General features: G+C 37.9%; 1 protein-coding gene across 1 annotated transcript; it reads left to right on the top strand.

Annotated features, from left to right (window-relative positions):
* The first annotated feature begins 18 nt into the window (after window positions 1-18).
* LOC581748 lies at window positions 19-27,899 on the top strand. Its single transcript, XM_031000350.1, has 17 exons — window positions 19-713; window positions 5,139-5,302; window positions 11,146-11,368; window positions 11,718-11,912; window positions 13,216-13,461; window positions 14,094-14,226; window positions 15,620-15,983; window positions 16,460-16,672; window positions 18,746-18,992; window positions 19,404-19,594; window positions 20,328-20,483; window positions 20,887-21,122; window positions 21,955-22,130; window positions 23,067-23,224; window positions 23,799-23,905; window positions 26,266-26,475; window positions 27,248-27,899. Exons 1-17 carry the CDS (start codon window positions 437-439, stop codon window positions 27,402-27,404), a joined length of 3,453 nt encoding a protein of 1,150 aa, XP_030856210.1. The 5' UTR covers window positions 19-436; the 3' UTR covers window positions 27,405-27,899.
* Window positions 27,900-27,963: the final 64 nt, after the last annotated feature.

Genomic DNA, 27,963 nt, shown 5'->3' with positions numbered 1-27,963 from the left:
ATATAAAATCAATGATTAAGTCACCTTCAGACTGTTACGAATGCAAAGTCATCCCGTTCAAAGTTCATGTTCTTTACATGACCCATTCATCATGGTCATAGTGCGCGTCCTAGATTTTCATTTAGTTTGACACAAAAGCGTTTTTGTGGAATCTCATCGGTAGTTATGATTCGAGCATGATGCATGGTTGCAACCGTGATTTAGCTTCCATCTTCAGTTCTCTGCTATTTGAGTTCTACAAACGCGTTGTCTCGGAAAAGAGAGTAGACAAACCTGTGGTGGTCAACAACGTCAGAAGTTACCCAGAAAGAGTTGATATTGAGAGGGAACCGAGGATAAGGATCGCCCAGGTGGGCTCTGTCGAGAGAACTTCAACGAGAGGACGAGGCTAGGAAAGTAGTGATTACTTGGGATAAGGACTAAATTCACTGCGATTATGGCTACAAAATCTCTTGAAATGACGTCAACCGACCAGCTTGCCAATGGTTTTGCCGAGAGCCAAGAAGATATCAAGCAACCTAAGAACAACAATGGCGTCTATTGGTTCACGTTCGGGGTCATCTTCCTTCTCGTTGCCGCCTGCGTCATCAGCGTGTCTGTCATCTTCGCAGGGGGTGATTGTAATTGTGAAGGTGAATTTGAGCCTATAGTAGGTACACCAACCGAACCACCTGCGACGACGCCAATGATCACCACCCCTCAGCCGGAGGAAGGCAAGTATTGTCACTTCGTCTCCATACTAGTCAGATACAGTGGTGTAGCTTACTTCAGCCATTGAGTGGGCACTAGATCGAATATAGTGGGAGGGAGCATCAATCTTGCTAGGTGGATGAAATGCGAATTAGCAAATCCACTTTTGTGGGAGGGAGGGGAGGAGGGAAGGGTCTTACCATCTTACTTTCACCATGGACAAATGCTTTTACATTCTCTGTGCGTCGTTGTGGATGAGTAGAACAGCATGAATCAGAGATTGGTCCACTCCACTTCAAATACAGTTAATATAATGCTTAGACATTTTTTGAGATTTATTTGAATGTGATATTGAACAGGGCTGAATTCAGTTTTGTTCCTACTCTTTTTCACAAAAACTCTTAGTGCGCGTCAGTTTTGTTCCTACAAAACATATTTTATATCCACGAATATTGAATCAAACAATCTCAACTTTATCATTTCTCAAAATGCCTTTGTTTTTTTTAAAATAGTAGAATGATACGATAGAATATAAAACTTTGGTGAAGGATGTGCTCCCTTTTGTTGGATAATATTCTAGTAATTCAATTTATGAAACGGGTGCGAGTTAAACAAGGAAAGACGTAGACCTTGCTCTAATATCCTTTGTTAAAGTTAAGGTTAAAATCAACATTAAGTTGAGCTTTAACCAAGCGCTAGTCAACATTATGTTATTATGTTTGTTGCTATATAGAGAGCGTTCTTCTTCACCATCATTTTACCTCTTGCCTCCTCCCCTTTCCCTCTTTCTCTCTCTTTCTCTTTCTCTACCTATCTCTCTTATTCTTATATGTTGCCTTTATCTTATGAACACACTCGTATGACTCGATAATTGCTATAATTGTAATTTTCGTTGTGGTAATAATAAGCTGCTTTTTACCAAATATCGTTATTTATCTGATCAACCTCTTGAGTTATGTTCCCTATGTAACAATAAGATACAGGGTGATAAATTGCATTATGTTCTGGTGTGCCCAGCTTTCAATGAATTTCGTAAGCAGTATGTTAAGAAATATCATTACAGTAGACCTAATGTTGTCAAATTTCATCAGTTATTCTATGAAAATTCTGTTAAGCAGTTAAAGAACCTTTCCAAATTAGTTTGGATAATTTTGTTTTGTTCTTTTTAATACGTTAGACTTTTGGTTTAATGGGTCGTTGTCGTTTTTAGTATCAAATTGTTAGTACTGCCAGTTGAGATAAAGGGTATTATGTATTTTTGACAGTATCTCTAAAAGCTTGCCTTCATTTTTTTTTGTTCGCTGCCAAAGATTTTCTGTGTGTTTTGTATATATTTTTCATATTAATATCATTGTTGAACATTATATTTGTACTATTTAACTGTATTTCTCCCATGCCCCCGAAGGGGTCGTTAAAGAAATTAAAAAATCATTGTCATTGTCATTGAATTGTTTGTCTTCAGAAAGTCTTCTTGAAATTTATTTTAGTCAATATTAGTTTTCATAGCAGTAGCAAATACATTTGTTAATTTGTATGTTTGTGACTTGGGATGCAAGGTTCGAAATCAGAACCAATATTACACACGGTCACGTCATTCATCACATAATTGCCATTATTGTTAGGCTTTAGAAAATCTTCTTGAAATATAGAAGATAGAACCAATATTACACACGGTCACGTCATTCATCACATAATTGCCATTATTGTTAGGCTTTAGAAAATCTTCTTGAAATATATTTTAGTCAATATTTGTTTTAATATCAGTTATTATGTTTTGTGACTTGGGATGCAAGGTTCGACATCAGAACCAATATCACACATTGTCAGGTCGATCATAAACAAATAGTCAACTCGCTAGATATATAAACTTTATTCCAATCTTAAATCGTCCTTCTTCTATTATTATGACACCTTGAACAAATATCAAATGACATACCACATTGTGCTCGTTTATTGACCTACACTTGCTTCATATTTATCATTTTAAAAAGGAGGTTGAGTTCTGGTAAACATGATAACTTATTTTTCAGCTTTTACTCAATCTTTGCATGGCAGTTTGGAAGAATATCGTAGTGGAAATTTCCCCCTGAAAAAAATAGCTGGTACAATGCCCTCCGATTCGAAATACGACAAGAAATAGAGAAGTTTGGACCAAACATTTCTATAGAGCCTCATAAACCCATTTCCGAGGGCAGTACATGATTGTGGTCTCCAACAAGACGGAATCAATTTCTTTTCATTTCGATCATTCCGAAGCTTCAAAGTATTCATTAGGTTATTATATCGCATAATAACCTTTCCCAATTGTATTCAGACAGTCAGGCGCGTAGGCAGGGCGGGGGGGGGGGGGGGGTTGAACCCCCCTTTAACTTTTTTTATGTGTGTGTTTTTTAGGAAACCCCCCTCCCTTTGTTTTTGTTTTTTAATATAACAAAATAATAATAATACAAATAATTAAAAAATATTTAAAAAATAGTGATAATGGGTGACCCAAAAACGCTGTCTATGCCCCCCCCCCCCAACGAAACGAAATATCAATCGGCCAAATTTTCAAATTATGAGACACAAAAAAAATGTGCTCCCCCCCCCCCCCCCCCCCCGCTTATTCACCGGCTGGCTGAGTCGTTACGAAATTTTTGAGACCCCCCCCCCCCTAAAAAAAAAAAAAAAAAAAAAATATGTCCTCTTATCCCCCCCCCTGCTTATTCAGCGGCTTGCTGAGTCGTTGCGAAATTTTTGAGACAAAAAAAATATTAAAAATATATCCTCTTACCCCACCTCCCAAATTTGGTTACATTACGAAAATGGCCTATTGTTGAGGGTAGAATGAGGAACTGTATATTTTGTCCTCTTTCTTTGTCCGTCATATTCATAGTGTTACTTCCTGCATGCATGTATATCGTCGAGTGCAATCTAAAAGATTTCTAATTGTAGTCTACATGGGCAGTTGAGTACGTTGACACGCATGATCAGTCGGCGTTCGTCGTGTTCTAGTCCACTCAATCTAAAAGTCTCTATTATCCAATGACAAGAACTAAATTTTATCTACAAGCCATTTGTAAGATGTGCATGCCCTTTGAGTTTCGCAATTTCGTCTCCATTAAGATTTCTAAAGTAAAAAGAGACGGATCATTATAATAGGGTTGTTAACTGAATATTATCATCAACTAGGCAATATCTTTGCTTTGATCGATAATATATTGGACAAAATAGTTATTGTTATTATTATTATTATCATTGTTTTTGTTCATTTAATTTTCATTATTATCATTATCATTATTTTTGTTTTCTTATTATAATTATTATTATTGCTATTATGATTATTTTTATCACAATGATTGTTAGCATTATTATACGCATTAGCATCGTCATGATTATCATCATCGCCATCATTATTTTGTTTGTTTATTCGTTTATTTTTTTAATCATTTATGTATTCAATATTGATTTTTCATTCGTTCACTTCTTTGTCATCAAGAGTCTTTACGCTTTATGCATATACGTGAGTTATTCGGCCATACACTTTGTATGAAATTTGTTATTATCTAATCTTTCCGTGTGTGTTCATCTCCTACGAAATTATTCAATCAAGTAACTTTGTTTGTTTAGTGCGACAAGTGTTATAAAACTAAAAACGACCTTTGTATACCGGTCCACTGAGAGTCAAACACGAGACCTTTGGAGCACTGGTGCATTTGAAGGTATAGGGATCAATGATTTTATAAAACACTAGACCAAAATATTGAATGTTGCCATTGCGTTTGTGTAGTGAAGATCATATAATCACACGATTACCAACGTCATATTAATATTCTAACCTTTACCTTACATTAGCCAAACCTTACTGATTTATATTATTGCACACTTTATTAAATATTGACTAATCATTTATATTCCGTGCACACGTTTAGGATACTTCTTCTTTAAGTACCAGAGTGATATCAAAATAACTATAAGCTTAGCTTACCTATTGCTAAATAAAACCACCGAACGGTTTGTCACTTCTATTATTCAAAAACGTTTCCGTCTCGATATTATGAAGCATCCATCATCTTCTTTCACTGTCATTTCGTTGCCTTTACAGTACGTTTGAGAGCATGATCTTTCTTCTTTTCTTTTTTTTTCACACCAAGTCAATTTCAATTTATTCGATGCATGCAGTGTTAATATGTTTGACCTGCTTTACCTAGTTCTTGCACACTCTCAGAAACAGAAGCGATTTCCATTCGGCATGATGAAAGTTTAGTCAAAAGTTTTCAGTGAATTCTCGTCATATTTCGAAAATGACGGCATTTGAAGAGCATTCCTTTTCAGGAGACATTTCCACTATGATTTTTTTTCAAACTAACTTTAGAAGAATGTGGAAGTTCACAAATTATTGTTTATCTTTACCATAAAAGGCAGAACTCAAACCTCTTTAATACGGTTACTTGTCCATTTTTTAACAGATATATGTACTCTACCTCTCGACCCTGGTTCATGCGGGGAATCTTTGGTTCGATGGGGTTATGATGGAGAAACGTCTTCCTGCCTCCAATTCGACTTCACTGGTTGTCTTGGCAACAAGAATAACTTCATGTCCGAGGATGATTGCCAATCCATTTGTGGAGGTGAGACGTTCATTTAATGAAATTATAATTTAGATTGTGATTTATACAACCGTCACAGGGTATGTAATGATTATTGTGATGATATTTGTTGATAATGATGACGGTGATGATGATGATGATGATTCATTTTTATCATCACTATTATCATTATTATCATTATCATTATTATTATTGTTATCAATATTATCATTATAATTATTATTGTTATTATTATTATTATTACTATTATTATTATTACTATCATTATTATCATTATCGTCGATATTGTTTACGGTTACATAATATCACTTTCCATTTCTATCTACTCTACACCTGTCCGAATTTACTTTTAATTCACGTTTTCTTAATGTGTACATAAACTCTCTTAAATTGACGCCAACTTTCTGACCAAAAAAAAAAGAACTTTTGGTGGATCTTTGTAGACTAGCATAAACACGATTACAGAGAATGCCGAATATATCATCCTGAAAGAATGTCAACAGTCTTGTTCATCACCTACTGTAATGTCCGAACATTACAATGATGTATTAAAGGTACTATGTCCCTTTTGCAGCCAACATCAAATTCTGTAGAACTTTGCAGGAATTATGAATATGTCATGTATGTCCTATCTATGAAATTTAAACGTTAGCAGTGTCCTAATATTATCCTACGAGACTCTGCCCTCGAGCTTGACGGTTCACGGGACCGGCACCCTACGAGACAGGCAATGTCGGTCTCATGAGTTTTAGCATCAAGGATAGCAATGTTTCTGCGCTGAATCCTTCACATACATTTTTCATTTACTTTATTTATTCATGCATGTGTGTTTTTTTTAATTATGTTTACATTCATTTATTTATTTCGCATCTTTATACAGAGTAACATGTTCAGCTAAAAATCATTACAAAACATTGTTAAAAACATTAAAATAGGCTGGTTTACAACAGGGCTCTGTTTAAAAAACAACATAAAATGACAATGAACAATATTATATATAGAAATGACAGGGGTAACGAAAGCTAACACACACACCTGTTTACCACCTGTTTACAAACTAAAAATTACATTAAAATCAAGCATAAAATGAATTTGACCTCACTGCAACCCCCTCCTCCACCTTCATTTAAAAAAAGCTATTTATTGCAAGGTTTGATACATTTTTTGAAAATGGCTAAGGACTGGGCAGATCGGCATTCATCGGACAAACAGTTCCATTCATTTACACTAACTGGTACAAATGTCCTCCGATAAAATTGAGTTTTGCATTGAGGGATACGTAATAACAACCTGTTGGTGCTTCGTGTTACACGTGTAGAGACATTGTCATTTAGAACAAATTTACTACTTAACTGGGATGGTGCTACCCCACTTACACATTTATACACCATGCATGATATTGACTTGTTAAACAGTTCTTTTAGAGTAGGCCAGGCTAGTATTCGAAAAACTGTTTCCGATGAGGTTTCCCAAGTATATCCACTTACAATATATGCTGCGCGCTTGTGTAGCGTGTTTAATATTTTGTAGTTAGATTCGGATGAAGATGACCAGACGGTTGAACAATATAATGCATGGGGGAGAACAAATCCCCAATATAATCTTTTGAGTTGATCAACATTAAATATATACTTGTTTCTTCTAATTAGGCCAAGTTTTTGTTTCATGACTTTTGCAATAGAAGTAACATGAGATTTGAATGTCAGAGTATCATCAATCGACACCCCCAGACACTTATATTCAGATACACATTCTAGTAAGGTACCATTAATTCTAACAGATATTTTTTTATCCTGCAAGGTATTCAATCGTTGTCGAGAACCAAGAAGCATCACTTTCGTTTTTTTATCATTTAGTACCAATCTATTTTTAGATGTCCACTTGTAGACTTCATTCATTGCAGAGTTTAGTTGACTTTCAACCGATTCAAGATTACTACCACTAACATACAGAGTTGCATCGTCAGCAAACATGACAACTTTTCCTGACTTTATACTGGAAACCAAATCGTTGATATATATTGTAAACAACAGGGGCCCTAAAACAGAGCCTTGTGGTACCCCAGAGATAGTTGACCTTGTATTGGATAATTTACCCCCTATTTCTGTCAATTGATCCCTAAAGCAAAAGTAGGATTTAAACCATGCCAATGCATTCTCAGAGCATCCTATCATAGAAAGTTTGTTCAGCAATACATCGTAGTTAACAGAATCAAAGGCTTTACGCATATCAATAAACGCTACCCCACAAAATTTACTCCTATCAACTTCGGTTGCCCAGTCATCAACCATACACAATAGAGCACTTTCACATGAATGCTTTGGTCTAAAGCCAAATTGACTTTCACTGAAGAAATCGCTATTTAATAAGTATGTCTGTAAATGCTTTTGTACCCATTTCTCCAAAATTTTTGATACAATTGACAATAAGGATATTGGTCGATAATTTTCTATACATAATCGATCACCGCCCTTAAAAATAGGGCGAATTTTGGCCAAGCACCATGCTTTTGGAAAATGCCCTTTTGACAAAGAAAGGTTGAAAATATAAATAAGACCATCTATTACATTTGTGGCATATTTCATCATTTTCAACATTTTAACAGAGATGTCATCAGGCCCTGTCGCTTTTTTTACAGAATGGCTATCAATTTCTTTTACAACAAAATCGTAGGTGATTGGAGGAATATCAAAAATTTGACGATCAACATGATCAAGGTCCTCACAATTCTCCTGTGGCAATGGACAACTGACAATTACATCTGGAATTGTGGTTTCACTAGCTCTCCAATCTGTTTTTCCCAGGAGTTCTGAAACACTATCAATAAAGTAGTCGTTCAGTTTTTCGGCAACAATTTCAGGCTGATAAATTTCAACATCATTAATATTCAATTTTATGGAAAGCTGACCAGTGCTAGAGGATAGTTGCTTTAGAATAGACCATAATGCGCCGGGGTCACCAGACTTATCTTGCAATAAACCCTGTATATACTTTTGTTTAGATTTTTTAGTTAAACTTGTTACAATGTTACGTATTCTACGATATTCTTTCCATAATCCTGAGGAGTTAAACTTTAAAGCCTTGTTATGGAGATACTTTCTTTTATTTATCAATGTAATAATTTCACCTGTGATCCAAGGAGAGGGTTTTTTCCTCATTCTTTTGTGTTTATATGGCATATGTTTATTAATAACTGACATTACTTGATTGTACCACAATTTCCAAGCTGTGTCAACGTTGCTAACACAAGCTAATTCTCTAAACATTAAGTTAAAGAGATCGTTGACAAAATTTGCCTGCTTAAATTCTTTTAAGTTTCTGAATTTGATATCGTTATGAACATTCCTAGCACTTCTAGAATGTAAACATGTGAATATCAAAAAATGATCACTAATGTGAGTTTTTATGACACCTGAAATACTGTGATCGTCCGGACATGTTGTATAAATATGGTCAATAAGTGTTTTAGAATGCTGGGTCACACGAGTAGGAATCTCAATCAACTGTGACAAAAGTGATCCCTGCATTACAGTCATAAGAGATCGTGCCGATGAATCGACATTGTCAGAAAGTAGGTCACAGTTGAGGTCCCCCAATATAATCAGTTCACAATCAAAATCTAGAGCATTACTCATCATAGCAGACATTAAATCAAAATAATCAACTGAAGAGTTCGGTGGACGGTACATAACACAAATTAAAAATGATTTCACGTTCCGTACCTTGGTTTTTATCCAAATAGTTTCTAAGTTTAACCCAAGATCTTTCACATGTTGAAAGTGGAGGGTGTTCTTCAAGTAAATCATCACGCCCCCACCATGCCTACTTCTATCTTTCCTTAGTAAATCATAACCATCAATATGCAGTTCGTTGTCACTAACCGTGTTATCACAATGAGTCTCAGTAAGGCCAATGATGTCGAAGGGAGAATTTCTTAACAAATACCTTAGGTCTTCAAGTTTATTTGGTAAGGAATTAACATTCAAATGACACATACGTAATCCTCGTTTTGAAATAACTGGTATACTTCCATCATCAGCAAGTTCAAGATAGGCTTCTTGATTGCTATTACTGTCTGCATTGTCACTATTTCGAACTGAATCACTTGATCGATTGAAGTCATCAATGTCTTCATGACTATTGTCTAATCTATGTGACTGTTGAGGAGTCTCCGGGCTGTTTGTAGACAATCTAGCCAGTCTCGTGGGAAAACACGGTCGGACGCTTTCTTGCGGAATTTCGCTTTGCTCATCATCTGAAAAGACGAAGCATCAGGATATTGAGATTGGAGCCGAGGATATTCGTTATCCAAACTAGCCGGATCAGAAACATAAACAGTAGTTGATGGAAACTGGTCACGATGAAACGCAGGGCGGGATCCTCGAAGATATGCGATGATATTCTGTGCCAATACACGTACTCCGTAGCCGTTTAAGTGTACGCCATCAGCGGCGAGATGTGTGTCAGGAGTGATGTTTTCATTGTCCACGACTCCCCAGCTGCGGCGATTGGCTAGAAGTTTCAACATTTCATTTACACTGCGCACTTTCTCGAAATCGCTTGCTGATTCTCCGCGACGATGGATTATTGTCGAGACACTTATTTTCTTGGCTGGTGTCAGTTTGACAATTTGTTCTGCCAGGGACTCAAGTTTTGCAACAATTTCATCTGCGTCGTGTGAAGTGACATCGTTCGAACCTAGATGAAGGATTACTTCTTTAGCATTTTGCTGAATAGCTTGCTCACAAACAATGTCACAAACATCTCCAATACGAGCGCCTCTGAATGTTTTGCACTTAACGGGTCTTCTTGATAGCCTCGAAGGGTTGATGTCCTTTACCATGGAATCACCAACAATTAAAACATCGGTTGAATGGGCATTCTGTGTGACCATTGATGCTCTCAGGAGCTGATGTTTTGCTTTGTAGTCTCGTAATTGATCATCTATTGTAAGGCTATTAGGTTCATTACAATGCTGATCTTTCTCCGTGCTTGCGTCGGAATCGATTTGAGCTTCATCTGTTGTCGTCTGATTAGCTGATTTAGAGCCTTTTGTTGACGAGATGATGCCATTGACGGTTTCATTCAAAACCTGGAGTTGGTTTTGAACAGATTCCAAAGTAGTTGTGATTGTACCACAGGTCTTGCAATTGTTTTCATTCTGATTATCTTCAATCCTCCCTTCTCCTGTTTGAGTAGATTTGTTTGGGACGCTTTGGCGGGAAAATTGGGGGTTACCCGCGCCATCTTGGGCCTGTGTGTCACTTGGTACCGGGTATTCATATATGGTAACAAAATGCTCACAGATAAACTTGTCAAGATGAGGTAAAATATGACACAATAAATCTGTAACATAGTCTATACGGTTTTCTCCACCGTGTTTTCCATAGCGTTCGTATGAAATGTGAAGATGTTGTATGGCTATACGTAGACCAGCAGTAGTCATATATTTCGGAAGTTTGTAACGAAAACTCTCAGCTCCTGGATTGCCAGAGTGGGTATTCGACTTTAATTGTGTCATTGCGTCCTACAGTGTTGATATACTAGTACATATAAGTCTCTCGATAAAAAGTCTTTTAAGAAAATACAGTGATCACAATGTACATGCATATATAAGCTCACCCCATCATAAAATGTCACAGGTGGGACCAAGACTCTAGTCCGGCATCAAACTGTCTATATGCACCGGGTTCACAACATCACAAATTGCACAAGAAAACACAATATAACAGTAGCACATCTGCATCCAAGTTAATTTGGCGTTTCCACGGCGATATTTAACTTTGCGAAACAGTAAAACAGTATAAATAGACGGAATATAGCAGAATATAGCAGTATAACAGACGTGCGTGCGTATAAATAGACGGCCGGTGGTCTTCCACGTACCTGTATCCAGCTGCAAGACACACCTCTTGCTACATTGGATGTTTCCGATATATTCGGCACCTCGACAACTCTACAAGATTTGGCCGCACCCAGTGATAGGGTCGGTGAGCTAAGGACAGAAGGGGCTTTACCTACAGGTCACTTCGCTTGCAACCAAATCAACCACGGACCTCTCAGTCCCATCAGACAGTTTCCTCACTCAGGTACCATATAAATGTGAAATTAAAGACGCATATTGAGATACAACCCCCACCCCCTCCCTCCCTCCCACCTATGTTATGGGATTTAAGAGTTATCATGTTGTCCCCACGTTACTGATAGACACAATAGTATAATCCTTGAAGAGAATTCTCGAGCAATCAATCTCCTTATATTATCTCATGTTCTCTTTCCTTTTCCTTCATTTCTCTACTCTATTCACCTTTGTTCTCTCTAACTTGTATGCCATTCGATTATGGGGCACTCTTCTGAATTTTACCAACAGCACCGCCCATAAAACACCTTGTTAAGATAATTATATAAATTACATCTTGAGATTTTTTTATTTTTCAGCGACAATGGACGCCATGGGGATAACGTATGAAGCTTACACCTTACAAAGATGGACTGACCCTGCTCGCCAGGATCCCTTCTATGAGTTGACTCCAGGAAAGGACGGAGAACCTTGGGAGAAAATGGAAGAGCTTGGAGCCGGCATGAAGCAGATGGTTTCAGCCCCAGATAGTCTGCCCTTTTCTATCTTCTCTGGTATGTCATATAAAATAAATAAAGAAAAAACCCGCCACATTTTCAAAACATACTCTCATAAAATAAAGTCTTCAAATGGGAAACCGAAAAGCCTGAAAGCTGTATAATCAAAATGACTAGCGGCTATGACCGGAGTAATGGCGTGACGGACATGACTGTGCGCTATACAGTGCGTCCCAGAAAAAACGAAACCGAGAATTATCAACGTTTTATCATAACTTAATCACAATTATAATTAATAAATGACACATATTTGTAAAGCTGAGATCCTCCTCTTTCATGTGATGCAACTCATATGATGCATATTTCACGCATGGGTGATTAAAATCAATTTGAAGAGAGGCAACCAAAAAGTCATTTGGCGGACGGTATTTGAATTTCAAGGAGAAAATCACATTTCAAGAACTTTTTAAGTGAAATTATGGAAATGCAAGCATCACTTTAAACAAACAGAACTTTATTTTTCCTTGCTCACTTTACCTGATTGAGGTGTCATATGATAGGGCAGAAACTGAACTTTCTAGAAATGTGATTGTTGTGGTTCCCTCTCTTCAAATTGATTTTAATCAATCATGTATGAAATATGTATCATATGAGTTGCATCAAATAAAAGAGGAGGATCTAAGCCTTACAAATATGTGTCATTTGTTAATTATAATTGTGATTAAGTAATGATAAAACATCGATAATTTTCGGTTTCAGAAAAGTATTTGTTTTTTCTTCAGATGATCTAATGAAGGGGAGGTGTTATGGATCACTTACGTTGGAGTTGAATCCACCCAAAATTATTTTGGAATCCACCCAGAGTATAATTAGTTGAATAAATCTTTTGAGAACGTGGGTTTCTATCCGAACGAGATGATGAAGTTGGTCACTCCGGTACATTTAGATAGTACGTTAATGATTTTGTTCCTTTGTGAATGTTACGGTCAATGCTTTTCTTTCTTCACAATGGCATAACTGCGGGTGCACGAGGATCGTGCCCCCCCCCCCCATCACATGGTGAAAAAAGAAGGAAAATCTTAAGAAAAAATGGGGAAGAGAAAAGGTATGTAATAAGAAGACGCATTGACCCTTACCTACACCCTCTCCTAATAAATTTGCTTGTTAGTTTGCATTTCATCCACCGAGTAGGACCGGCGCACAGATCCGCAAATATGCCGGTCACCCCCCCCCCCCCCCCCCCACCTACCCCCATCAATGTCTTGACCCCCGCTATTTCATTGATACACCGTACACCGACCCAACAAACCAAATGAAGAACTTTTGTTTTTCTTTCGTTGCTCCTTTGTAAAATTGACAGGACTCACCGGCATTAAGGTCGGTCTGGAAGACAACGAGAATGATCCAGTCATGACGGATTTTGGGGAGATGTACGCCAACTTTCTCTACACCGACGCAAACGGTGGTACCATGGAGTTGCCACTTGTTCGTGGGTCAGGCATGCTGACTCATCTCTTCACCGACGCCATTCCGGTCGTGAAGCCATATTGTCTGAGTGCCATCAATGCCGTACCGGCTACCTTCGAGTGTCCCGAAGAGGAATCTGGTGAGAGCATGAAGATTTTATTGTTATTAGTATTGCTTCGTAATCCAAAAGAAGATATAGCTGATACTATAATCTAAAAAACTTTTAATATAAACAATAATAGTACCAACAACACTACGTCTTGTAGTTGCTCGTCCTCTAGAAAGGTGATTTAATTACTTATTTTGCACATACATGTATTTCCAGGGAAAATTATTTCATGGAAACCATAACTCGCGTGTAAAGTCTAACAGTGATAGTAATATCGTGGCATAAATTAACTCAAAATAAGAATGATATTGGGGAGCATAAGATCGCGGGCATAGGGAGAATAGGCATAATGTTGCTGAATTCAGGCTCACCCAAACGTCCGCAAGACTCTACATAATGTAGTGGGGCAGATCAGTGAGGGGGAGAAGGAGAGGAAGGAAAAGAAGAAAAATAGATGAGGATGATGAGAAGACGAAGAAGACAGGGAAAGGGCGAAGAAGAAGGAGGAGGAGAAGAACGAGAAGAAGAAGAAGACAAGAGGAGGAGGAGGAGGAGGAGAAGAGAAGAAGAGGAGGAAGAGTAAGACAGATGTTAATTTTACGATTTTTGACGATATATATTATATGATATCGCACGTTGCTATATATTTATTTGATGCTCAGTTGAGAACGCGGGGAGTGGATATGTGGAAGCCTCGTGCAACGCATCCTCCGAAACAGCTACATTTGTACTTCATCTTACCAAGTCTATCGAACACATCAGTGATGTTCAGTGGGTTGCAAGCGAATCTACTGAGTGAGTAAACAAAAATTGTTTCAACCATGTCACTGAGAATGCAACGTTCAAAGTTCAAATACATTTTTCACATGAGTCTTTAAGTGACCACGGCCGCCAAGTCTTTCGTAAAATCAATATAATTATTGCCAATTTTAGTAGCCTTGTGTGTCACATTTTGACATTTGCGATCAGAGTTAAAACATGTTACATTATCCGAACAGGCAATCGTATCAATCTGAAATACTTGCATAGAACAATTATTATTAACAATATGTATATGTTTAATTATAGAATATATAGGAGCCTGTCACAATACACTGTGTAAATTGAGATGATGATGATGATCCACAGCACGCCTTGTATGGCGCCATTTATCTGTTTCAAACATTTAAAGGCGCCCGCTCTTCCAATAGTCATGTACTACACATTTGCTTGAAAAGATGGGTTTTGAGGCCTGACTTTATAAAGCTTACCTTTAATGTTTCGTTGACAAGGCTATTAAATAAGAACACCATTTATAAAGCGCAACATATCTATCTCTAGAGATGCTCAAGGCATTTATTGCATTAATCAAAAAGTCATCTACGTGATGTTACACTGGTCAGAAACAGTTTCATTACTGGAATTGTAATCGTATATACTGCATTACTGGTTTTATGAACACCAATTGTAAACTCTTATTTTACTCTCAACCATATTTTCTTCTTTGTTTATTAAATTTTGTCCCTTTTTACCTTAATTTTCTACTCTTTCTTGTTTTTCTTCTCTTCTTCTTTTTATTCTTTTTACCATATCAATTTAAATACTGAATGTCTTAATTTTATATTTGCCTATTTTACATTGTAATATTTGCATATATTTTATATGTTGCAGTTTTAATTATAAATTCAAGATTATGTCAGCTTTTAGCTGTGACTTTGAAATTGTTATCAATAAACCTTATCAATTCAATTCAAGTCCATTTAAATTCACTGATGCATTGAATTGCTCTTTAATTGATTGCTTGCAAGTCTTTACGATCAGGTTAATTAGTGTAACAGTTGTGACAATAATCAAACAATATTTATACATTCTTAGAATAAATAACAATGTAAATAGACATCCAAAACACAAAACTATTATGATAATCTAAATAACAAATCGAAATAAACAATAAGAAAAAAAACAAATTAGACATAAATTACAAATTACTTAATTTATGCTAGGATAAGCAATACGAGTAAGTTAATGTTGCAAATACACAAGCAGTCAAGAACGGGCTTTTTGAAAATGTAATTCCTTTTTTATGCATGATGAATTTTACTCTGTTCAACCCACAGTTTTTAATTTTATCACAAATTCTGTGAGATTCATCAGTTCTTTTCATGTTATAAAGGTCATCTTTTATTGCACATAATTACTCCACACCTAGATGGGATTCGGACAATGGTGGTTTCATGACGTGCGATGAGACCTGTTGTCAGCTCTCTCCCGACGGTAAAACCGTGACCATCGACCTCCAAGGCGCTGTCACTTCCGTCGACTATGCCATCAACGTCATCAACAAGTACGTCGTTCCCCAGCACGACTACTCATATTACTGGTACCGCAATCCATTGACGATCCAGTGCACGAGCACCAGCGATGTGACTGTAACGAGGGGACAGCGCATGCCGATATGGTTTTACGGGAGCGCGAGTCTGGATACTCCGACATGCCGACAAAATCTTGTTGATGAAGATTATGAGGTCACAGCAACTCTCAAACTTAGCAGTCCTGCAAATAATCTTCAAGAGGTGATTTATTAATTATTTTTTTTCGTTTTTGCAATAACTGATTGCCAAAGGATGTATGTCTTCTCTCCATTGTAATTAACAAATTACTAAATATTATAGGACTAATTTCGTTGTAACCATTTGACTGATCATAATTTACACAACTTTAAGAGTGATGACCTTCATCTGAAAATTGTACTGCATTCTACTCACGCACAACAATTGAATCCATTTATTAAACACTACATGAGATGCAGCTCAAGGCTGATGTTGTCTTTTTTTAACAAAGAAATCAAATATTCAAATTATCATAAAAACAAAGATAAGAGTACAAAAATGATATGATAATTGTAACTTCGTTCAAAAATATTATCATTCATATAAAATATGCTCGTACCCGCAGAGCCTCCAGTCAATATAATGTATAGTACATGACAATTTAGATGGACAGGATGAACAAGATGGAACCATCGTTGGTATTTATTCTCATTTGATAGATCCAATATATCATTGCTGATGCTGATGATGATTGGAGCTCCATGAATTCTTGGACCACGTGCAATGCAAACAGCTGCGAATTAGAGGATGATGGCAACACAGTCGTCATGACATTACATGTCAATCATACCAATGTCAACTTTGCTGCAAATGTGATTGGACAATTTGTAACGGAGGCGGTACCAGCCAACTGGAGACGTCAGCCCGTAAAAGTAAGAATTTTGTCAAATTCTTATTTTTTTTTTGTTTTTTTTGTTGTAGCATTCTTTATTGCATTCATTCAGTACAAAATTTAAAAAAAATCATACATAGTCTTCATTGACTTACATACCATATTAAAACATAAAGAAAATTGTGCAGCCCTCAGAAATACATAATATAGTTTAATACACAGTACATATTGTCTTCAAATTAATTACACTGAATGAATATTATAGATCAAAGCCTTTTAATACGCGCACACGGACACACACACCACACAAGTCATGCTCACATGCATACTCGGACACACGTACAATCTTACCTATCCCCTCCCCCTCCATCCCCAAAGCTTCCCAAACTCTACAAATCCCCCCCCCCTCCCTTCCCGAACACAGCCCCATCTACACATTCGTTGGAAATCCAGTCTCTTCCTTTTCTTACTGACCAATTTCTATACAAATGTTTGAGTCTGAGAAAGAAATATTTGCCTCGCCAAAGGACCAATTTGTAATGTTTTTTTATCGCTGAACACACGATCTTCGGTAAGTGTACAATAAGTAATTATAATGATAACAGAGCAAACTCGCTTCTTCGTCTTTGGACTTTTTGACCGTACTGGAGACATCAGCCCCCACAATTAAGAATAATATTTCTACATTATTTTGATAACACATGATCTTGATTAAATGTATGGCATTTGTTAGGAATATCATGGTAACAGAGTAAACTCGTCTTTTCATCTTATGACTTTTAGACATTACTGAATGACTGGTCATCAAAGCAATTCCAACAAACTAAAGATTGCGTGTAGAAATTATGGCAGTTAGATTGACATCAGAATCAATGAACTTACAGAAAATGAGAAATGGAGACAAGGAATACTTTTTAGATTGACGTTTGAACTGACGTGATGAACAGGAACAGAGGCCACTTTCAGTCATTTCTTCGGTTATGAGTTTAAGTACTAAACATGTATATTATTATAATTGGTTTGTAAAATATGACAAAAGAAAACATCTCAAACAGATCTGGAATTTCAACACAAGCACCAAGTTTGACACCTTGTGATCCATTTTGTATAGAGATAGAAAGAGAGAAGGATGAGAGAGAGAGAGAGAGAGAGAGAGAGTGATGAGGAGGTACAAACGGTTGCATTTTCCATTGCTAATGAACAGACCCCATAACACATTTATCTGTTGAAATACGAGACTAAGACAGTGAAATAATATCATCGTTTAAAAAAATACATTCATGAAAAATAGTAGCTATTGGGAGAGCAGCATTCACTTTACTATTGCTTTAAATACAATCACTTACTAAATATTCATTTTATCAAAAGGTAGAAGTCCCATAATTTCGGGGCCACTATGTAGACCTGATCTAGATCTATAACTTATACTCTTGTGCCGACTGAAACAGGGTTCTTTTGAGATGCCATTCTACACTGTGAAAAGGTTGGGCAATTTGCCCAACGTTGTGCCAATAGTCAACCCAACCAACTATTGGGCAATATTTTGTAATTGTTTCGTATTTTGCCCAACAGCTGGTCAAGATTTTCCCAACAAGTGGGCTACTGTAGTCGGGCAGTAGAAGGGTCAGTTCTTTTCCCAAATTTTGGTCAAAATACAGGCAATTATGCACGTTTGAAGTAGGGTTCTTACGTTTACTAATACCGCTGGGCAAACTATTGCCCAATAGACGGTTGGGTTGATTATTGGCACAACGTTGGGCAAAGTGTTGGAAAAATATTGCCCAACCTTTTCACAGTGTATGTCATGGGTGCCATCACCTAATAAAGACTGTGTTCTTCTTCTTCTTTCGTATGAGATAGTAGTATCATAATAAGTTATTTCTTGAAGCTGGGTTAGCCAGTTGACTTGTGCATCATTTGGGCTTGACAGATCAGTCATCCCGTCAGGAGGTTTGAGAACAGGTTGTAGATGACATGGTCTGTCGTCTGCTCATCTGCACCACAGATGCATGCCGGCGACTCCCGAAGTCCCCAACGGTAGATATATTGGCGTTGTATCAATTCAATTCAAAGACTGTGTTAAACATTGTGTTTGCCTCCAATATCTTTACAGACATACTGCCCTGGTGGAGCTCCCGAGCCGACTCCACAACCGATTACCCTGGTTAGCGACAGCTTTTTCTTTGAACTCTCAGAGCCCCTATCAATCGAAGGTGTTCCAGACTCTACCAGGAAATACGCCATGTTCTTCTCAGAAGATATGGTCATGACCCTCGACGAGAATGGTGCTTCTTTCGTTCCCGATAGAGTACTGCCCACTAAGTTCTCCGGTGTCATGCAGCTTGTCTATGCCGGGAGTGGTGTGTATTGCAATCTCAAGGAGAATTTATTGTCATCGTTAATACATCGCAAAGACTAGCTTTCATGATGACTACATGTATATGGCTAAATCACAACCCACTGAACCGAAACGAGCACATTTACATTTATCCTATCAACAATTTATTTTCCAAAAATACAAATTAGAGCTGATCACGCTGTCAAATGAACATTGGCAATAAATAAATTATAGAAACAATTCCGAGAAAAATATATTCAAAGCTGTTTGACAATTAAAAGTTGATTATAGTTATATCGAGCATAAAAAATATATATTATGGATTCAGCTCGACCCCCCCCCCCCCCGATGATATTGTTCACATACATTTATGACTCTACCGAAAATTGGACGAAATAAATATGAACCAATTAAACGATATCTTTTATTCCAGGCACACCGAGAAATTTCACATGGGCTGACAAACTTGAAGGTTTTGCAGGCCCATACTCCTATAAGCCCAAGACCAGGTTCTGTACCGAAGGAGACAAAGGCTACATCAGCTTCGATTGGAACAAAATGGGCGAGGACTATCTAGGGACCAATCCGAATCTGGACCTACTCACAGTCGTTCTCCCTCATCAGGTAGGCCTGCATTAATGTGCCTTATACATTAGATGCGAAACATGTTAGCATCAGATAAATGAATAATTTGCCATGGGGAAAAGGAATCATTCTTGTTCAGGAAAATGTGAGTCTTAGAAAAATCTCCAATTATTGTTCAGTTTGATTCTTAAGCCAACTCCAATAACCAAGCAAAAACATAACAGCTTGCCCTCACAACCATCAGTATTGGATTTACGAATTAACAGCAATACGTTCACAGGATAACAATTTGATTATATATTTCTTTAAAATATTTTACTTATTAATTACAATACAAATGTTTGCATTATATATATTACAGGGAGTTTGGATGTTGGATGTTGGATGATTTCCACCCGGCAGACACAGATCTTGCACTATAGATATTTATTAAAGATTTATCAAAACAATAGAATTGCCAATATACACCGGACACGAGGCCCTCAGATCGAGAACATGAAGAAAGAAAATGTGGTCACAAACATTTTTAGCTGAAGTTTTCGAGACAGATACGGAGGGCGAGACATAAAAAAAGACAACTCCGAGACGGGTCTCGACTACGTCACTTCAATATTTTATCAAACTTGACTGTATCACTGCATTATAAAATCCAACTATATCATTGCAATACTTTATAATAACATCTTGAATGAATCACTGCAGTTTCTTATAAAACATGATTTTAGAGGCGTAAGAATCTTGAAGCTATTCCCATCTTTAAATACACTAATAGGAGCCGTTGCTTGGTGATGATCTAGTAGAAACTCCGTTTGGTTACAAGGGGTACGTCGGAGATCACTGGGTGATGGAAGAGACCCTCCCGCCGGCCTCCATGGAACCAAATATGGATGCCGTAAATCGGATCAAGGATCAGCCGGACAGACTCCAGGTGGGAGATTCCTTTCGTGCTTGGCGATTGTTTTGGGATCATAACCTTTTTTCAGAGAACATCCATTTAATATTTCCCGAAAAAGGCGTGCATTCAATGTGTTGTTTCTGAATGCTTCATACAAACACTTTTAGACCCATAAATAAAAATTGAATATTGTTTTGTGCGTGGAGTGGAGTTCCAGAAAGGACTGATGAAACAAGTTTATATATGCGGAGAGAGATAGAGAGAAACGGAGGCTCGATCTTCCGAACAGGTTGACTGTTCGTCATCAGGAGTGATGAGGAATAAACATGATTCCAAATCTAATAGAAGAGACGAGAAATTGCAAAGGCTGACATTTTTACATAGGAATAATGAAAACTGAGACTGACACCTAACTGTTATAATTCTATGTATTCAGCATATTCTTGATGCTATTGGAGTTGACATCGATCAACAGACCTTAGAATCAGACTGTACAACGGCATCCATCCACAGCTATGAGGCAGGCAAGAGCATCGAGATGGTAGCACGATTGGCCAGTATCTCCAGAGCTTTCAACACCGAGCACTACATCCAGCTCGATCAGTCCCTTCGACGATGCCTGGACCTCTGGCTCGGCATTGTAGGCGGGATCCCAGAAGATAATGCCATACGGTAATATAATTCGTTTCAGATGATCTTTGAATGTCCGGTTTTGCATGGTGGTGTGTATAAAGTCACAAGGTCACAGGTTTCACGATGTGAGTAGTCTTGCAAAGAACTGTTGGGTTTGAAAGGGGATAAAAGGGAAAATTATAAAGGAAGGGTGAGAGATAAGTATTTTTATGGAGGACTCCTTCAATTATGGATAGAGGTAGAGAAAATTGAGAAAGGTATTTTTTCTCTCTCTACATTCATAATCTTCACGGTTCACCGGCCCATTTCAGGACTCCACTCACAACATAATAATTATGTAGTCCTCTATAGGCAAATAGGATGAAACCGAAATAATTCGTTTCGTTGCTACATGTATATGTTTGAATGGGTTTGGGATGGTGTATAATAGTGATCCGACATTTTATATGGCGAAATTTTCTCCGGGCTTTAATTATATCGTCAAAGATCATTATAGGATTAAAGTTTAATGGTTGCAATCGCGATTTGGATTGGGTTAAGGGTCTGGGTTAGGTTTAATATTTGGTCCGGGGTTGAAGTTAGGAATTCGGTTAATGCATGAAGCTGGCAGCGCGGAGGAATTTGTTATTGAATTTTTACCGACGTTTATCACTCATAAGATTGTTTCTGTCTGAAGACCATCAGAAAGCAGGGTCGGTTTCTAGGCGAAGACAGAGAGTTGACCACGAGACCAACTCATACTATCTCTCCAATATACAGAGTATGGTAAAAATATGTAATAATAACATGACAGAACAATATTAGTAGATATTGGTTGTCATTTCTTTTATGCAACAAAAATAATTACCGAGCACTCTTTCTCATGCCTCAGATACGACACTGTTTGGGGAGGCTTGTGGATGCGTGGAGCAGGGGCAGATGAAGAGCTTTTCCCTTGGACAAACTATGGATTCATCAGCTATGCTGATCATCATTACCACTTTGGCATGTGGCTCTACGCCATTGCCTACTACGCCAAGTACAATCCAGTATGGGCTTCAAAGGAAGGTGAGCATAAGAGTACATATTTTGTAAATTGGAAATATCGAAAACCTGTTCTTGAAGCCTGCGACTAACACCTCGCTCAGAAATAAAGCGGTAAACCACGCGAGTATTTTTGTAAGATGACCTCAGTGCATCTTAAAACATACAGCTCAACGAATGCGCTGGGACGTTTTGTTGCGCACAGTTTACCGCGGCATACTAGGCCAAATCTGAACAAGCCTTAAATGTCTTCATCTAGAGAGCACAAAGGTCATTTTAGAAAAGTATAACTATTCATAACCCGACCTTTATTCAGGATTATTGTAGTAAAACTTTACTTTAGATACTCAGTCAAAAGGAATGCTTTATCTTTAATTAGAACAGCATTACATGCAGCAATCGCTTAAAAACGTTTGCTCGCTTTTGGTCCTTACGCTTTCCATACAGTCACGCAGACTGTCACTGAGATCGAAAGTGCATAACGTATAATAGAAAATAAGAAGTCTATTTTGCAAACTTACAAGATTCTTGATAGAAAATTGTTCAAAGTATTATACAGCAGGGTTTGGTTGTTTCATAATGAAAGATTATGTGTAGACTAACAGAGCCTCTCTTAATCATCGGCGATGAATTTGAGCTCTATAAGTCAGACCCAACTTCAGAAAACCCAAGTACAGGCAAATACTTGGAAGGCAGCGAATAGAGCTCTCGACATACAATACAAGGCCGTATGTAAACGTTAGGGGGAAATATTCCAATTCAACCTGCCTGGATAAATATGTATATATTTGAAGAAATAATGCTGTGGGTCAATTATTTTCAAAATCCACGAACGAATAGTCATTTTAAGATACCTTCCAAATGGCAAACATACGAAATAAATATATCCTCAGCAATATTTATATTTTAATTTATATCAACAACAGGTTGACTGTCTAAGTATATTATTTATTTATATAGATAATTACAACCGTATAATGGCGATGGCCCGAGATGTCGGAAGTCCTAGTAAGAACGATCCATACTTCCCGACAGTTCGTCAAAAGGACTGGTATATTGGCTCATCCTGGGCAACTGGTATCGGAGGAGGCACTCGTCAACAAGAGGCCTCAGCTGAGGTAAATATTAATGGAGCGACATGAGCACCCTGACGGTGTGAATATACAAGAAGCTAATATTGTCATTCTACTTATCATCATAAACATATTACGTTTGTTTATTTTTGTTATATGTTGCCTCTTTTAAAGGGATTTAACAGTGTCATTAGTCAGATGTTTTAATGATGAGGCTGATGAGCAAATTTTGTTATAAAAGGGTATTTCACCGGTGTTCACTCTTTGACAGGTTTAGCAATTTGACAATTCTCTTTCGTCTGTCGTGAAGTGTTTGCTACTCTCTAAATGTACAAAGTGGAAATCCACGCTCAAGAATAGTCGAGTCCACTCCCAAAGTGTTATTCACCCTCTACTTTGTATAGTGGATTCCACTATAATTTGGATTGGATACAACTCTAAAGGAATACGTGTACACCTCAAACAGTGGATTTCCAGCCTTCTGCATTTTAGAGTGCAGTAGCGAATCAAAGTCTCCTCATTTCTGATCATTGATCTCCTCCCTGTGTATTATGTATAATGTATCGTTCAATACCGCCTTGCACTCATAAACCAAAACTCGTTTCATCCATCTTGTCAGGCAATCAACTGTTACCATGCCCTTGCAGCACTTGGTGAGGCCATGAACGATACCAATCTACAGGCTATAGGACAGCTCACGACAGCCACTGAGATTCGTGCAACCAGGTATTAAAAGTGTACGGGACACTCGCTGCCACATAATCATCACAGTGTGGGGGTGTCGTGGTATAGTGGTTCTTTCACTTGAATCTTATTCTCAATTAAAGGGTTGGGGTGTCGAATACCAGCCCGTCATTAACGTTCATTGGCAAGACAATGATCAGAGTTTTTCACGCTCCACAATAATGCTAGGACGCTCAGGCGCGGATCCAGGATTTCTTAGGGGAGGGGGCCCAACTTTTTTTTTTTTTTGCTCCCGAAAATTTGAAAATCGCGCCGGCCGAAAAGTCGCTCAGTGGGGGGGGGGGGGGGGGGGGGGGGGGGGGGGGGGGGTACAGAGCACAATTTTTTTTTTTTTTTTTTTTTTGCTCCCGAAAATTTGAAAAACGCGCCGGCCAAAAATTCGCTCAGTGGGGGGGGGGGGGGGGGGTAGTGAGCACATTTTTTTTTTTTTGATCCTCAAAAAAAATTCAATTTGCACCCCCCCCCCCCTCCTTGAGCGCCAGGGGGGGGGGGGGCCAACCCCCCAAAAAGGTAAAAATCACGTGATTTTACATGATTTTTTTCTCAAGGGGGGGCCCCCCCCCCCTGGATCCGCCACTGAGGACGCTACATAATTGTTTGGCCACTCGGCTTTGCCCGGGGTTATAATAGAAGCGCCAAGACATGACGGACATGATAGGTGCAATCAGTATTCGTTTTAAAATACACAACATGGATACAATACTATTCATGTCGGTCTTTACATGAACATGTACAATGCTTTCACTTAAAACGCACTGTTAACAAATTGAAATGGTTATATGCAGGGGCCAGGGCCGTAGCCAGAGTTTGATGTTTGAGGGGGGGGGGCACATACATGTAATTGATCGACGTCCTGGGGAGGGGTCTAAAAAAGTTCAACCGATCTTGAAAGAAAAAATGGGGGCACGTCCCCCCCCCCCCCTTCGTGGCTACGGGCCTGATTATATGTGCATCGGTGATGTTTCACAATTTTGCTAAGATTTAAGTTGAAAAAACAATTAAGGCAAAACAATCAACATTTTGCAAGGTTAAGAGAATCATCAATTTCAAAAAGAATAATGAGGATTCTAGTAATATTGCCGAACGAATAACCCTAAACTCATAGGAACTATTGTTATTTGGGAGTGAATTCAAAGGAATTATACATGGATGAAAGAAACTCTCTGTATCAACGCTTACCAGTCATGTCACATTGTAGAAGCCCTAACAGAGGATAAAACGTCCGGAGCCAGAAAGGCGTTTACTCATTTACTTTTTCAATACAGTGCGTCCCAGAAAAAACGAATCCGAGAATTATCGACGTTTGATCATAACTGAATCATAATTATAATTGATTAATGACACATATTTGGAAAGCTGAGAGCCTCCTCTTTCATCCGATGCTACTCTTATAATCCATATTTCACGCATGAGTAATTTAAATGAATTTGAAGAGAGGAAACCAAAAAGTCATTTGGCGGACGGTATCTGAATTCAAAGAGAAAATCACATTTCCAGAAAGTTGAGTTTCTGCCCTTTTATATGACACCTCAATCACGAGAAATGAGCCAGGAATAACAAAGTTCTGTATGTTTAAAGAAGTGCTTGCATATCCATAATTTTATCAAACGAATTCGTTTTCACTGGCTGCCTGCCTAAAACAACAAACGGAATTAAGAAAAGACTTAACTCCGTTTCGTTGACAATCTGCCGTAGACGAAAGACTTCATGCATGGCTGATTGTCAACGAAACGGAGTTAAGTCTTTTGACAATTCTGTTTTTTTGCTATGGCAGGCATGTGACGAGTTCTTCTTTATACATCAGGTTGCAAAGTACGTGAAAATTGTTCCGCCATAAAAATTATGTTCGCATTACGTAATACGACAGAATAAATATATTTAAATCTCCTAAAGTTGATTTTTGAAAATCTATGCGATTATTCAAGTGGAACTTTTTTTCTGAAAATGTCAGAATCACATCATCTCTTCCATGTCTTGTACTGGGTGATTTTCTTCAGTCTATCATCAGGCAATACTTGCAGGTGAGCGGGGTGCATCTCTTTCCGTCGCTCATCCAGCGAAGGGGAGTGATTGGATATCTCCAAAAAGACAGAATCGTTCTTTTATAAACCACCGAAGACGTGATCGCAAAGACTTTGGAAAAATCAACTTATAACCTATTGAAATATGCTGACAATATAATGACGCATTACGTAATCTGAACATGATTTCTATGGGATATACAATAGGTGCATCGAAATTTCCCGAGAGATGATTTTGCTTGTTTTTCTTCTGAGAAAGACAGAAGTACATCATAGTTTCCATGTCTTATTGAATAATTATTTTATTCCATCTATAATCAGACAATACTGGCAGGTGAGGGAGAACAACAGGCATCTCTTCCCATCGCTCATCCAGAGATGGGGAGTGATTGGACAGCTCCAGGAGGATGGAATCTTCTACTACACCTTGAACTGGCCCTGTGAACCCGATCAGTTTCCTCAACGCCATGCCTGTATCGTCGGTATTCAGATCATCCCATCATCTCCGTGTCCTATCTCTACATGGATCAGGTATAGTATCTTCTCATCATTTTCTTCTCTCTCTCTCTCTCTCTCTCTCTCTCTCTCTCTCTCTCTCTCTCTCTCTCTCTCAATTAGGTTCCCTTTTCTTATTTTTGATTCTGCTGTTCTTCTGCTCATCACGTTTTTCTTCTGCTTATTTTCCTTTATCATCCCCCTCCCAGATACACTCACATACCTTTGTTTGTGTCCTGTTCATACTCTCCCCGGATATTTTCTCTCCTTTTACTGCTTTTCAAATCATCTCCTTCCTCTCTCTCCATCTTAATTAACCCGATCGCAAACACTTTCTTCGAAATCAAATCTATGGCGATTTTAAACCTATTGTAAAGTGGTGGAAAGGGCTAATGAGATAGCCTAAGGATGATTACTTGAAAGGTTTTGGGAACATATTTTTTGTTCTTCGTGGTCCTGTTCTCATTTCATTCTTCTTCTACCTTGTTCTCCTTCTTCAAGTCTTGGTCTAGCCACCCCATTTCCACGACTCATCTACCTTTTTCTTCGTCTACCTCCTCTCATTTTAGTTCTTCTCTCATTCCGCTAGAGATTGTTCTGAAGGAATTGAGGTAATGTTTAACCATTTCTCTCTTCTTCTTTATTCACTGGCTTGTTCATAGTGTTGTTCTCTCTCGAATGTCTCGTTATTTTTTTTCAATTTACTGTTTTGTATACCAGTGAGGGAAAACAGATTCACAACCCTCCTATCAAATCTATAACAAAAACATGCTTTTAAAAAAATCTCAAAAATCTATTTTGTTCACAGGAGTGGGGAGAGAGCGTCTATGACATCTGCAGCCACGCCATTGACCCGGCATCTGCACCCGGTGGAGACATGGTTGATACTGACTGGTACACCCTCGACCCCGTCACTACACGATTTGGGTCCTTCTGCCAGTCCATCATGTCCAGGTGGATGCTGAGAAACAACAGGCAGCGGTCGACTACATCAGAGCACTGCAGACCACTGACTTGGAACCGGGCACCGGTCTCGCCAGTACCTTACTCTTCATTTATGAATCAGCATGATCAGGGCCGCGCGGATTCAGGGATCCAGGATGTTGTAAAAGAGGGTGCATACAAAATTTGATGACAATAAAAAAGTTGAATTCATTAGTTAATTAGTTAAAGTAAAAAGGATTCTTAATATTATGATAGGGGCCAATTTATCAATTTCTTTATTTGGTAAGCAATGAGAAATAGGCATCATTGTGTGAATGATGTCAACATACATGATTTTTATGAATTGCATTTTATTTATTTGTCATATAAATTATATGAAATTGTTGTTTACTTTCGAATCATCTTTTCATTTCACATACGCTGGATAAAATTTGAATACTATAATAGTGTGATATTTTAATATTGATGCTTCCCTCGTGTTAGAAGAGAATAAATATCAGTGAAGAAACAGTATACAACGGTGTAGGTTTTCTTTTTATTTCCATTTGATGAGGGATTGCTAAGTAATTGAATTTAACC

The sequence above is a fragment of the Strongylocentrotus purpuratus genome, unplaced genomic scaffold, assembly GCF_000002235.5.
Source record: "Strongylocentrotus purpuratus isolate Spur 01 unplaced genomic scaffold, Spur_5.0 spur5_scaffold_6, whole genome shotgun sequence".
In the NCBI taxonomy this organism is placed as follows: Eukaryota; Metazoa; Echinodermata; class Echinoidea; order Camarodonta; family Strongylocentrotidae; genus Strongylocentrotus; species Strongylocentrotus purpuratus.
This window is presented reverse-complemented; position numbering and strand designations above follow the sequence as displayed.